Source organism: Ictidomys tridecemlineatus, chromosome 7, assembly GCF_052094955.1.
Source record: "Ictidomys tridecemlineatus isolate mIctTri1 chromosome 7, mIctTri1.hap1, whole genome shotgun sequence".
Classification (NCBI taxonomy): Eukaryota; Metazoa; Chordata; class Mammalia; order Rodentia; family Sciuridae; genus Ictidomys; species Ictidomys tridecemlineatus.
In genome coordinates, this window is record NC_135483.1 from 78877626 (window position 1) to 78891005 (window position 13380).

Sequence of the window (13380 nt, forward strand, 5' to 3'; positions counted from 1 at the left end):
TATCCTTTTATTTTATTTTATTTTATTTTAAAGGCACGACAGGAAATTGGCAGACAGTGAGAGGGATTTTGATGACTTTTTTTTACGCTGGAAAAAAAAACAGCACCAATTAAAACCAGATCAATATTTTAAAGAAATAATCACCTCAAAGACTCATATATGTTTTTTTTTTCATTTCATGAAAATACATCGTGATACATGAAAAGATAAGAACTCTTGTCAAAGGGGGTCGTGAGAGAACTGGCCAGGATTCCTGATGACAGCTTCCCTATTGTTCCCCTCTCTGCCAGCCTCCCTTTTTATCTGTGCGGTTTTCCAGTTCCTCGGATAAGCAGGTCTTTGATGGGCTATAAGGCATTTCTTTCAAGCCACCGTAGCTAATAGGGTGACAAGATTACTCAGTTTCCCTAAGGAAGCGCCCTCGGGCTTTGCCAGAGCCTTGGGGGACACCAAGTGGGTCCTGAGCGCTAGAGCGCGCGCGGAGACTGTTCCAGGCCCGGGCAGCGCGGCTGCAGGAGCGCCCCCCTAGCTCAGGGACGCTTTCTGTCTTCACTCCTCCACCGCCCCCCCCCCGGCCCCCAAAAAATCCAAGAGTTCATTATTTGGTCCGCGTGCAAATAAAACGTCCGAATGCCACTTCCAAATATAGGCTCTCAGGGACACCAGGGGCCGACCCGGCATCGGGGAGGACGCCTTTCCTTCCTCTGGCCGACCGCAGTCCCTCTGCAGACGCGGTACCCCCCACATCTGGAGGCCAGGCCGGTTTTAGGCAGAAATCGCAGCTCCTTCGACCCTTCTAGGTCTCGGAGAGCACGAGTCACTGGCAGAGATCAAGCCAGGAGATTTTTTCCTCTTTCGAAAAATACCTAAAACACTTTTTTTCCCCCCCTTTTCATTGAGATCCAGAAAAACAGTCCATTTTGAACCAGAATAATTTAGTCTGACAACAGATTCTTCCTCTGTTCACAGCTGTCCCAGGGGGAGGAGTTGAAATCCGAACCTCTCCGCTGTGATTGGATCCTTCTTGCAAAAGAGAGAGAGGGGGAGAAGAAAAAAAAAAAAAAACCCTCCTAGCCAAAACGGGCTCAGTTCGTCAAGCAGCCGGGTGACTTCAGAGGCGCCGGCCCGTCGCCTGGCCGCACCTGAGCGCGGCCCTCTGCGGAGCCCCACCGGCCGCGATGCTGTAGGGACAGCCCGCCGCGTCCTCCCGCCGGACCGTTATCCGCGCCGGGGCGCCTCCAAGACCAGCCGGCAAGATGCCGCGCTCCTTCCTGGTCAAGAAGCATTTCAACGCCTCCAAAAAGCCAAACTACAGCGAACTGGACACACACACAGGTAAAAAAAGAAAGAAAGAAAATGAAAAAAGTCTCTCTGTAACTGTATATCTCTAAATTTGTAAAAATATGAACGTGTTACTCTTCAAAGGCTATTACAAAAAAAGCAAAAAAGGCTGAGCCGTTTCCCTTTTTAGCATCGCCCTAAAAGAGCATTTTTATTCTTTTGATCATTTAGGGTAAGTTTTAATTCAAAACTTTTTGGAACTCTTAACTGACAAGGGAAAAAAAAAAAACAACCTCCCTTCGACTCTTGCAGCTTCATTTTTTCTAAAGCTTGTATACGCACACGTAATGAATATGTGGAAGATGAACATAAAACCTAAATGTTGAATTCTTTGCTTTTTTTTTTTCCTGTAATAAGTTCTGTTCCTTTGGGAGGCAGCTTGGTTTATTCATCTCTCTGTAGCTAGGCTGGTAACATGTCAGTAGTCGTTGCATGGAATGAAAAGCAACTTTTCCGTATGTTTAAAAATATTTAGATTCTTCTTCCTTGGTGGACAGAGTGAAGGCACTGGCTGACTGCACTCCCTCAAGACAGAGCATGGGATAGCTCAGGCCAGCTGTCAGACTGTGTGTGCCTTAAGTACAATCGCTACACGGATGCCTGCCGTGGTGCACATGCAAAATTTTACCAATGTATTTGTGCTTCTAAGACAGTCTGTTTTCATTATAAAGTCTTGTGGGGATTGTCAAATATTTTCCTGGTGTATGTATATTTTTTTTAGTTATTTTTACCTTAATCTTCTTTCCTTTTCTTTCCCCCAGTGATCATTTCCCCATATCTCTATGAGAGTTACCCCATGCCCGTCATCCCAAAACCAGAGATCCTCAGCTCGGGAGCATACAGCCCCATTACCGTGTGGACTACGACAGCTCCATTCCACTCCCCACTGCCCAATGGCCTCTCTCCTCTTTCTGGATACCCCTCATCCTTGGGGCGAATGAGTCCCCCTCCTCCATCAGACACCTCATCTAAGGACCACAGTGGCTCAGAAAGCCCCATTAGTGATGAAGAGGAAAGACTACAATCCAAGCTTTCAGATCCCCATGCCATTGAAGCTGAAAAGTTTCAGTGCAATTTATGCAATAAGACCTATTCAACTTTTTCTGGGCTGGCCAAACATAAGCAGCTGCACTGCGATGCCCAGTCTAGGAAATCTTTCAGCTGTAAATACTGTGACAAGGAATATGTGAGCCTGGGCGCCCTTAAGATGCACATTCGGACCCACACATTACCTTGTGTCTGCAAGATCTGTGGCAAGGCGTTTTCCAGACCCTGGTTGCTTCAAGGACACATTAGAACTCACACTGGTAAGAGAAAAAACGTAGACAGGAATGTGGCTTTCTGATAGAAGGACACTCTGGGCTGGGCTGTTGGATTTGCATGGAGTAGTGACAGTGCTTTTTAAGATGGTTGATCATTGATAGGTACTTCCTGACTACTCAAAAAACTTATGAGAGCACCAGGTGTTCCACTTCTTGCTAACAACCTCTGCTCCAGAGACTGCAAACAGCATTTAGACTTTGGAAAGTAGATGCAGGAGGTTTGGTCTCAAAGATCAGTTAGAAAATCAGAAAAGATATATTTGAATGTGTGTTCTGTGAAACTGCCCCCAGTAATCAGCAAATACAAACGTTGCTATCCTAATCAATTGATTTGGCAAATAGCTGGAGGGTTTTCTTACAGTTTTCTGTTTTATTACATTCTGGCTGTGAAAGCTATCATCACTTAGTGAGTTGGATAGTTGGAACTGAATTTGATTTGTGTCTTTTGTTTCATTTTCTGCTGATTTTTTTTTATTCTTAGTACAAAATCATCCTGCAGGGAGTTAAGGCATTTATATTGCCTTAGTCATAATACAGAAAGAGGGAAAAGGGGAAATATTGGGAAATGTTGTGAAGCATTCAGCATTAACTGCACCTGCTGAAGCAGAAAGCTTTAATAAGTGAAAGCCCTAGTACTTCGTGAATTATTTCTGCATGACTGGCAGCATTAATACTACTCTGGCTATGATTTTTTCATACAAATTTTATCTAAAAGGCTAGATATTAACATAAGTATCTATTATGGGGAATTTAACCAGGTTTTGCTATTTCTCATTCCTTTGGCAAAATGTGATTGATATTCATTAACATTATTTGACTGTATGTTTTCTCTAAAAACACTGACTGTCTTTATTTTTTTTTTTATCCTCTACCCCCACCCCCCAGGGGAGAAGCCTTTTTCTTGCCCTCACTGCAACAGAGCATTTGCAGACAGGTCCAACCTGAGGGCTCATCTGCAGACCCATTCTGATGTAAAGAAATACCAGTGCAAAAACTGCTCCAAAACCTTCTCCAGAATGTCTCTTCTGCACAAACATGAGGAATCTGGCTGCTGTGTAGCACACTGAGTGACGCAATCAATGTTTACTCGAACAGAATGCATTTCTTCACTCCGACGCCAAATGACAAGTAAAAGTCCAAAGGCATTTTCTCTTGTGCTTACCAACCAAATAATATGTATAGACACACACATACACACACGTGCACACGTGCGTGCACACACACACACACACACACACATTAAAAGCTGCAAGAGCATGGAATCCATGTGTTTAAAGTTAATCCTTTCCATGTGAAGTTTAAAATTACTATATATTTACTGACAGCTAGATTGGGAAGATAAAAGATGAGGAACTTTCTCTTCAAAGATGAAGCACAAAGCACATTGCATCTTTTCTTACTAAGAAAGAATGCAAAGATTTACATTGCTGCCAAATCATTTCAACTGAAAGGAACAGTATTGCTTTGTAATAGTTTGTAATAGAATTTCCTATAGGAAGAGGATCTGCCAGACGCTATCTCAGGTGCCTTATAAAGTATTCTAAGTTTACTTCATTACATGTCTGATGTCTGGTTGCCATCATTGAACTAAAGCCTTTTTATTTTTATTTTTTATTTTTGATTATCTGTAATGCTTTAAACTGTAATTTTAAGAAAGAGAAAAAAATAAGAACAAAACACAGGAGAATGTATTAAAAGTATTTTTGTTTTGTTGTTTTTGCCACATGTGCCTTGGGAAAGGAGGGAAAGACTAGCTTTGAACATTCCTGGTACATGCTCCAAATATTAATTTTTAAAAGAATTTTAATGATTTTTCTGAAACTAAGTAAAATGGGAATAAGTGCAAGAGAAGTTTCTTAGAAATTCAGTAATGAACTGAAACTATTTTAAATGCATACGACAGATGCAATAATACAACACCCTTTCCAAGTGCCTTTTTTAATTAACTGTATAGTTGACAAGTCAATGTAAATTTGTGTTTATTTTTATATGATTGAATGAGTTTTGTATGAAAGTGAGATGTTGTCTATAGCTATGCCTATATACAACCTGAAGAATTGTGAAATTGATGTTTCTTTTTTTAAAAAAAATAATTTTCAAGGTCCTTTTTTACAATAAACTTTTTGATTTAAAATTTATTGCCTGTATAATATTCTCAGACTTTTATTTGCTTTGTGATTAGTGCCAAATGATTATACAAATAATTATTTTTGTGTTAGTAAGAGATAAAGTAAGTAGCATACATACATATCCAGCATTATTTTATGTTTTAGATTGTAATAAACTGCATCCTTATTTTGTTTAATTTAGCAAGATAATACTGTCACATTCAAAAAATATATAGTGGTGGTAGTTTGATAGCATATCCCTTTAACAAAAATTCATACTTTCTGAGGCACTAAAAAATAGTCATGTTATTAGTAGTCAAAAATACTTTTATTTAACTCATATTGTTATGTTGAATCTATGACAACAGATAATAATCACTTATATTATCACATGAACTACTGAAACCGTATAATATTTTTAAAGAAATATTTTTTAATGAAACATCAGAAGAAAAAGTAGAAAATCTACATAGAAAAATACATTTACTATAAGTTACACAAATTAAATCATGGGAAATTAAATCATGGGAACAAAATCCCACATTTAGGGAGATAAAATAAGTGATATATCTGATGAGATCAGGGTTAAGTAATAGAGAGTTAGTTTATTTGAATGGTATTTGAACAAGTAAAGCAAGCTCCCACCCAAACCCAATATGCACTTGATCAAGTAAAAACTATACACTTCATATTCCGGCTCATGCATACTAAATGCACAGTACTGATAATGTGCAAAACTAATAATAATAGGAACTGGAATGGCTACCAATGTAAGTATTTAAATCTAAACTCCAAACCCATTATGAAAATAGTTCCTGACACTGTTAATCACTTCTTTCTGATATAATTAGAACTTGCAGAATCATGTTTCTCTTTTAATGTCCTTGAGATACAAACAAAAGCTGGAACTAATATCTCAAGGATATTATTGTCAGGCTGTTAAGAAGTAATCAATAACAAATACTAACACTATTCCCTTAATGTTCACATTCATTCTATTGTTACAGTTATGTTTCTTGATCACATATAAAAGGGTTGTGTATTTGACTAAATTTTTTAAAATTTAATATTCTACTTTTAATATTTTGGCTATCTCAGGACATATTTTTCTGAGGCAAAATTATTTAGAACAGCAATTTGTGACTATAAATCAAATGGCTGGTATCTCTCCTGGAGCATTCTAAAGTACTAAAAAGAGCATGAAGATGGGCATTGATGGCTCACTCTGGGAATCTCAGCTATTCAAGAGGCTGAGGCAGGAGGATTTCAAGTTCAAAGTCCAAAGCTAACCCACTTAGCAAGACCCTGTCTCAAGTTAAAAAATTAAAAAGAACTGAGACTGTAACTCAGTGGTAGACTGTCCTTGGGGGTCAATACCTAGCATCCCCCCAACACACATACAATTGAGCTAAGTGTATACAGTAGAGAAATAATTCCCATAAACATCTGGAAGTTTCTAGGCCAACTAATCTGTAGAAACATCTTGCAAAGGAAAAATGTAAATGTGTCCAGCATTCTTGAACACACTGATTGGCTATCCCAAGTGCCACCTCTATGCCTTTTTTCTTTTCCTTGTTTGTAGATCTACAAGCAAAATTTCTTGCTTTCCCAAATTTAGAAAGCAAGTTTTCTAAAAATAATAAGCTATTCATTGGTTTAAGTTTTTAGTGGAGAATTAATGGTAATATGTTTGTAAGTAGATCAACATTGTTCTTCCCATTCTGATTTCATTGTTAGTTAGATTATTTTAGTTTCAATAAGTTATCATGAATCTGATTAGGGTACATCAGATGGTCTATAAATATGCCTCAGTTATTTTTTTAGAATTTTAAAAATTTTTATCCAGTCTTGGTCTACTCTCCTATAATATAAAGACCCCACTCAAGTGTAACTTCGTTTGAAATATTTCCCCAAATTTGCCACTTCGTGCAAGCTTTGTGTCATTCATTCATATTAATACATTCCAATCTTTTTTTGATATGTTTCATTTTCATGACATCACCAACACAGCATATCGGTGTTTGTTGAATGACTTAATTGATAAAATAATAGAAATTGATGAAAAAATCTCACAGATATAAAAAGTTCAAGATTTTCTCCTTTATTGCAAAGAGTTCAGGTAATTTCCAAGAGATCCTCCAAGCATATTCACTGGTATGTGTCCGAGCCTAATGATGAGCAACTTCAATGCCCAAGAAAGTGAAGGGAGAGGCAGACACAGTGCACACAAACAAGGTGTGACGGACGTGAGAACCTGAACTTTGTAAAACATGGATTTTAACAATAGCACACATGGACATATGCTTTCTGAGTATTCTTAGATAGCTTCATATAATATGAAGCAGTGTGGTCTAGCAGGAAGAGTGAAGCTCAATGCATCACATGCACTTGTTGAATCACACACACCTCACCTCTTGTTAGCTTTATGTCCTTATGTAAGCTCCTTCACTCTATCAGTTCCTAAAGTGTAAAATAGAAATCTTAGCATCACAAGTAAAGTACTCAACAGTCCCTTGCACTAATGAGCCTCCTATATCATAATTGTCTCCCACTATGAGTATTAGATGCTTTAAAATGTACCTGCTACTGTATTGGGTATAAACACAAATAAACTGAATACATGATTTTTCAGTGGTCACGGCTTCTGTATAATGTTGGCATTTCACTAATAAGAATATAAAAGTCAGAGAGGATGGAGAGTGGATGCAAGGAAGCAAAGAGGACAAGTTACAAAATTGAAATTAAACTCTAGACTTTTCTGACTTCAAAGGCTCTGCTCTTTCAATGCTGCCATGGGGCTAAGAGACTCCCCTGAACCATGCTTAACACAGTCATTTGTACATGATAGGCAGAGCTTTGCTGAGAAGGACAATCGTAATGTGACCCTAGATTAAATATTTTAATGGTGTATTTTAATGGTGTATTTTAAGGATTATCATAATTCAGAATTTATACCATCTACCTTAACAATGTTCAGAACACTTCCCAGGTTCTTTTCGAAATCTTGCAGGCTCCTCCTGCTCTGGCCTTGGTTTTCTCCCTGCCATGATTCGTGCTGCCTACAACTCCCCCAAGCTCTGCTCTTGCCTGGAAGCCCATTTCCTCTGGTCTGTTCTCTGCAGAGATGAAAAGCTGCTGGTCTCCATCCTCCCTACATTAACACTTCATCTTCTGAAGGCCACTGTTACTCCCTCACACACCCACACTCTAACCCCACTTTTATCTTCTTATACTGCAAAGTCTTCCAAGTTAAACAGCTATTTCTTTCACCACAAAAGTTTGGACACTTGGGTATAATGAGGCAAAAATCATTTTTTTGTAAAGTATAAGGCTTTCCTGGATAAAATCCACATCTTCAGAATTGTCTGTAGTTTAGATACGGAAAACATTTTAAGCAAAATTAATTTGAGAATAACTGTTCTGACATACAGGGAAGCAACAATTCTTCATGAGTTCCCATCATTCTTGTCTTCTGATCAGAGGTAGAGGGAAAGCTAAAACATTCCCTTTAACTAAGCTGGATATATATGGAGGGGTGGGAACCTCTGAAATTTAATTTTCAGCACTAAATGTGCATCATCTATGACTACAAGAATAAATCTATGGTTAACGGTAAGGTGAGCCCAGCAGCCCTCCAGGAAGTAATCATTACTTGTGGACAGCATGCATGTAAAAATCAACAAACATGGCAACTTTTCCGTTGTGGCACTAGGCCAGACCCCCAAACAATGAGAGATTAGCAGAGGAAATGGCAGGATATCCATGTCCGCCGACTCCAAAGGCCTGGGGAGGTATTTATAGCAGGGAGTAGACAAGCTGCTGTAAGTAAAAGATGGGGGTGTTTGTATATTTTGTACCAATTCATTTAATTAAGCTCCTCTGGTTATAACAGTCAGTTTAATCCATTCATCCTGTTCTTTTGGAAATTTGTACATAGTTGTGAGGCCCTTTGAATAATCACTCAGTCGTTTTCGTAGACAATGTCCAAAGGGAAAGACTGTCACTCATTGGTTTCAGAAGCTAGTAAGGTAGAAAGGAGGTGATGATGTCCCCCGCCAGTTTATTCTGGGGTTTGAATCAACTGCCTCCCAGGTAAGAAGCACTGTAACGTATTCCTTCTACCACAGAGTTAGGTGGCAATAGTTGACTCTAAGGGAGTGAGAAGGAAAAATCTGGTTGGGTTAGATAGTGATAACTTCTCTTAACAAATAAAATGAATGGTAATTATATTTCCTCTGAGTCACCATATGTGTTAGAGGTTTAGAGTTTTCCTGTATTGGGTATGAAAATTTTATTTACGTTATCAGAAAGGCTGGCAAAAGAGAGAATCAACTCCAGTCGTATTTAATCATGCTGTAGACTTCTAGGTCCTTCATACTTCAGTCTGGTACCTATTGAATCTCAACGTGTGCAGCCTCCTCTGTGGATTGATAATACCTTGTTTTTCTGTGTTTGGGAGCAGCCTATAGTATGCATTTCGAGCTATTTCCAAGTGATGCCCCTGCTATGAATCCTCAAATGCATTACAAGTAGCCAAACTTTAATGAGCCCCAGCTCCTAGCCTCACACGGCTTTCCCTACCCCAGTTCCTGTCCAATGCAGCAATATGACTTCTGAAGAATATCAGGAGACAGGCGGGTTGTGGAATGTGCCTATGCTCCACACATGCAGAGCAGGGGTGGCATGACCACATGATTCCCACCAAAGCCAGCATTCTCCTCTTCTGCCCTTTTTTTCTCTCCCAAGATTCATCAACATCACAATCCCTGAACTATATAGAGTGTTCTGTGTCCATGGATTCAACCAACTGTGTACCAAAATATTAAAAACAAAACCACATGTGTACTAAACATGCACAAACATTTTTCTTCTCATTATTTCCTAAACCCATAGTGTATAACAACTATTTATCCAGCTTTACATTGTATCAGATGTTGTAAGTTATCTAGAGATGATTAAAAGAACACAGGAGAATGTACCTAAGTTCTATGTAAATACACCATGTTATATAAGGGACCTGAGCATCCCTGGAATTAGTCATGCAAGGGGATCCTGAAAGGAGACCCCAAAGACATCAAGGGACAGTGGAGCAGTATGAGAGGCTGCACTTTGGTTGTAGTATTTCTACTCTCATTTTCTCACACATCTCCAATCTTGCCTAAGACTCATCCATTGGTGGGGGGGGTTGACGAACAACTTGTGCAACTTGTGTAGATTGATACAGCAGGAGTGGGAGCCGTTTATTGTAGGACAGGAGCGGTATTTATACATCCCACACAGCTTATCTTAATTAGCATAAACTAGATACAGCAGTCAACCAATAAGGAATCTCCACACTTAATGGCTCGCTGGCCTTACTTCACAAACCACTCCCTCTGGCATTTTGCCAGGCGCCATCCAGACTTGTTTACAGACTCTAATATTCCCCTGGAAAAATGCCAGGCGCCATCCTGACTTGTTTACAGACTCTAACAGAGGGTCCTAGGAATGCACATTGTCTCTTTCTGGTCCATTCACACCAGGGAAATTGACTGGGGTCAACAGCCTGCAGTGAAGCCTCAACATGAGATTTCTCAGCAAGCCTAAAGACATAATAGTGACATGAACTGTGAGCTGAGCCACTACAGAGAAGCCTCTGTCCACCATACTGGTTAGTGCATGAATTGTGAGCTGTTGCTGACCACCTCTTGCCTCAGGAACCCAGTTTCCACAGCTGGCTAAAGTGAATTTCTACTATGTCACTCATATGCTTCCTACAGGAATGTCCGTGAACATCTCAGGTGAGGAAGCTGTTCAAGCTTTTCTTGCACTACTGTCTTTAAAAAGGTTTGCCTTTATTATGCTTAGGGCATAATGAAAGCTATAATATCCGTTTCCTCCAGTTTTCGGGTTTCTTTTACTCATGCTGTCTTATTTTATTAATTATTATTTATAAATGACTAGGCAAAATTGCAAGTAGATATTCTTAAAGGGGGAAATTATTACCTCTGAATTAGTGACAAGCCTCTCTTCTATTTTAAATATTTTTGTTTCATTACACCAGAATACAGTAAAAGAATAGCATCCAGTAAATAGCATCCAAAAAAATTGAATAAAACAGGACTACACTCTGAGGGTGACAGAGTCACTGCAGGAGGGGCTCAGGGGCAAAGAGTGGTGACACTACTGTGGTAGCTAATGATGTATTGTAATTCACAATCATTCAATGAAATTATAGAGTTAACTGGGTGTGGTGGTGACACCTGTAATACCAGCAACACAGAAGACTGAGGCAAGAGGATCATGAGTTCAAAGCCAGCCCCTGCAACTTAGTGAGACTCTGTCTCAAAATTAAATATTAAAAAAGCTGAGGATGTGGCCCAATGGTTAAGAACCTCTGGTTCAATCCCTGAAAAACCAGCCTCTACCTCAGAGCAAAGCCTGTCCAAGGAAGGGACATGACCTTTGTCCTTAGAAAGACCCACAGAGCACTCCTAGGCACATTCCCACCCTGCTGAGTTGTTTATCTACAAATAACAGGAGAGATCTGCTGCACCAGGTGTCCCTGACTTAGTCAGGCTAGGTGGGGATCCATAGCAACCCTCTAGCAGCCACCAATCAGCATGAGACAGGGAAATACCTGGGATGCCAGATGACCCTCCCAGTAGTTTATGGTGGTTGATAACAAGTCGAGAAACCATGTAGTTCAGCACGTACACCCCCTCATGGCTTAAACCAATCAGTTCAAATGAATCCCCCTCTTGTAGTAACCAATCACCCCTACCCAACTTGTTCCTGCCAGTGAATGTGCTAATCATGTTTTAGAGTTGTTGTTTGATTTTTCCACGGTGTGTGATGATTTGCTAAGAGATGCTATGATGTATGTGGGGGGTCCCTGCCTTCTCCAAAGAATGTATAAAACTGCTGCAAACCCTGGGCTTTCGGGGCCTCTCAGCGTCAACAGTTGATGTGTGTGTATGCGTGCGGAGGACCGAGCTAGCTCTCAATAAACACCTCTTTGCTGCTTACGTTGATCTTGGTCTCTGGTGGTCTTTTGGGGTTCTGAATTGGAGCATAACATCCCCAATACCAAAAAGAGAGAGGGAGGGGAGGGGATAATAAGAGTTACATTTAGTATAATTTTACTTCCTGACTATATTATTGAATACATAATTTTCTCACCATGTGAGTTTGCAAGTGCTGCAAAGAATTGCTCTATTTTTGTAGTGATATTTGATGGTGAAGAGATTTCATACTACTGCCAAGGTACTGATCTCATTGTATTCTCTCATTTTATTGAGTGAATCAGTTTTAAAACCATGTTTATCAAAACAAAATAAAATGGAGACTGTTATGCTTGAATTCGGGACCCCCAAAAGACCACCAGAGACCCAAGATCGATGTAAGCAGCAAAGAGGTGTTTATTGAGAGCTAGCTGGGTCCTCTGTGCACACACAGCAACTGGTGACGCTAAGAGGCCCCGAGCCCAGGTTTTGCAGCAGTTTTATACATTCTTTGGAGAAGGCAGGGACCCCCCACATACATCATAGCATCTCTTAGCAAATCATCACACATCACGGGAAAATCAAATAACAACTCTAAAACATGATTAGCACATTCACTGGTGGGAACAGCTGAACTACATGGTTTCTCAACTTGTTATCAACCACCATAAACTACTGGGAGGGTCATCTGGCATCCCAGGTATTTCCCTGTCTCATGCTGATTGGTGGCTGCTAGAGGGTTGCTATGGATCCCCACCTAGCCTGACTGAGTCAGGGACACCTGGTGCTGCAGATCTCTCCTGTTATTTGTAGATAAACAACTTAGCAGGGTGGGAATATGCCTAGGAGTGCTCTGTGGGTTTTTCCAAGGACAAAGGTGATGTCCCTTCCTTGGACAGGCTTTGCTCTGACAGGCTGGTTTTTCAGAGACCACCACATCTAAATCTACCAAATCTAAAGGAGGCAAAGCTTTGAATGAGAATGGACGTTAGCAGGAATTGGCTAAAATAAGGTGTAAGGAACAATTTAAAGTCTTGGGGAGCAACGCCATATATAGCAACATCAATCTTCTCCCTAGCATCTGATTCTACATGAGGACTTCTAACTAGGGTTGTCTTCCTTTGCATTGTGGCCATCTATCAGGTTCCATTCAGCCCAGCTCTGCTTGTCTTTGGTGAGCACTGTTCAGGATGTGTATTAAGAGGGCTGGCCCTATCTCAGAGTAGGGCAGAGCATTGCCGCATATGGAACCATCTGTTCTTGACCTTCTGTTGTACTTGTCCAGCATGGGCTACGGGGCTTGATCCTAAACATAATTATAAATGATACATACTAGCTAAAGATGTTCTTCTGATTATCAGTCTGAAACAAACAACTGGTCCTAGCTGAAGCATGAGTGACTAATGGTTCCCTTTCCCTCTCTCTGTAGCAGGAATGATGATTATCAAGATCTGAAGACAGAAACAAAGAGCCCTAGCCCACCTCCAGCTACAGGGATTAGAGGACTGGAAGCTGCATTGTACTTCCAGAGGAGTAAGGAGACTCAAGATGAGATGGGTATGCTGGATTAAAGTCAATGGTGCCTGGATAGGGTTGTCAAAGTGACATACAAACTTCATCAGAATC

At 40.2% G+C, this 13380-nt stretch overlaps 1 protein-coding gene across 1 annotated transcript; it reads left to right on the plus strand.

The window, feature by feature from the left end:
- The first annotated feature begins 952 nt into the window (after positions 1-952).
- Positions 953-4801, plus strand: Snai2 (snail family transcriptional repressor 2). The gene is made up of 3 exons (XM_005332320.3): positions 953-1335; positions 2103-2648; positions 3549-4801. Exons 1-3 carry the CDS (start codon positions 1257-1259, stop codon positions 3728-3730), a joined length of 807 nt encoding a protein of 268 aa, XP_005332377.1. The 5' UTR covers positions 953-1256; the 3' UTR covers positions 3731-4801.
- The last annotated feature ends 8579 nt before the right edge of the window (positions 4802-13380 follow it).

Coding starts and splice junctions, on each gene's coding strand:
- Snai2 (XM_005332320.3), top strand. CDS start 1,257: ATGCCGCGCTCCTTCCTGGTCAAGAAGCATTTCAACGCCTCCAAAAAG. Junction 1,336..2,102: donor CGAACTGGACACACACACAG/GTAAAAAAAGAA, acceptor TCTTTCCCCCAG/TGATCATTTCCCCATATCTC. Junction 2,649..3,548: donor ACACATTAGAACTCACACTG/GTAAGAGAAAAA, acceptor CCCACCCCCCAG/GGGAGAAGCCTTTTTCTTGC.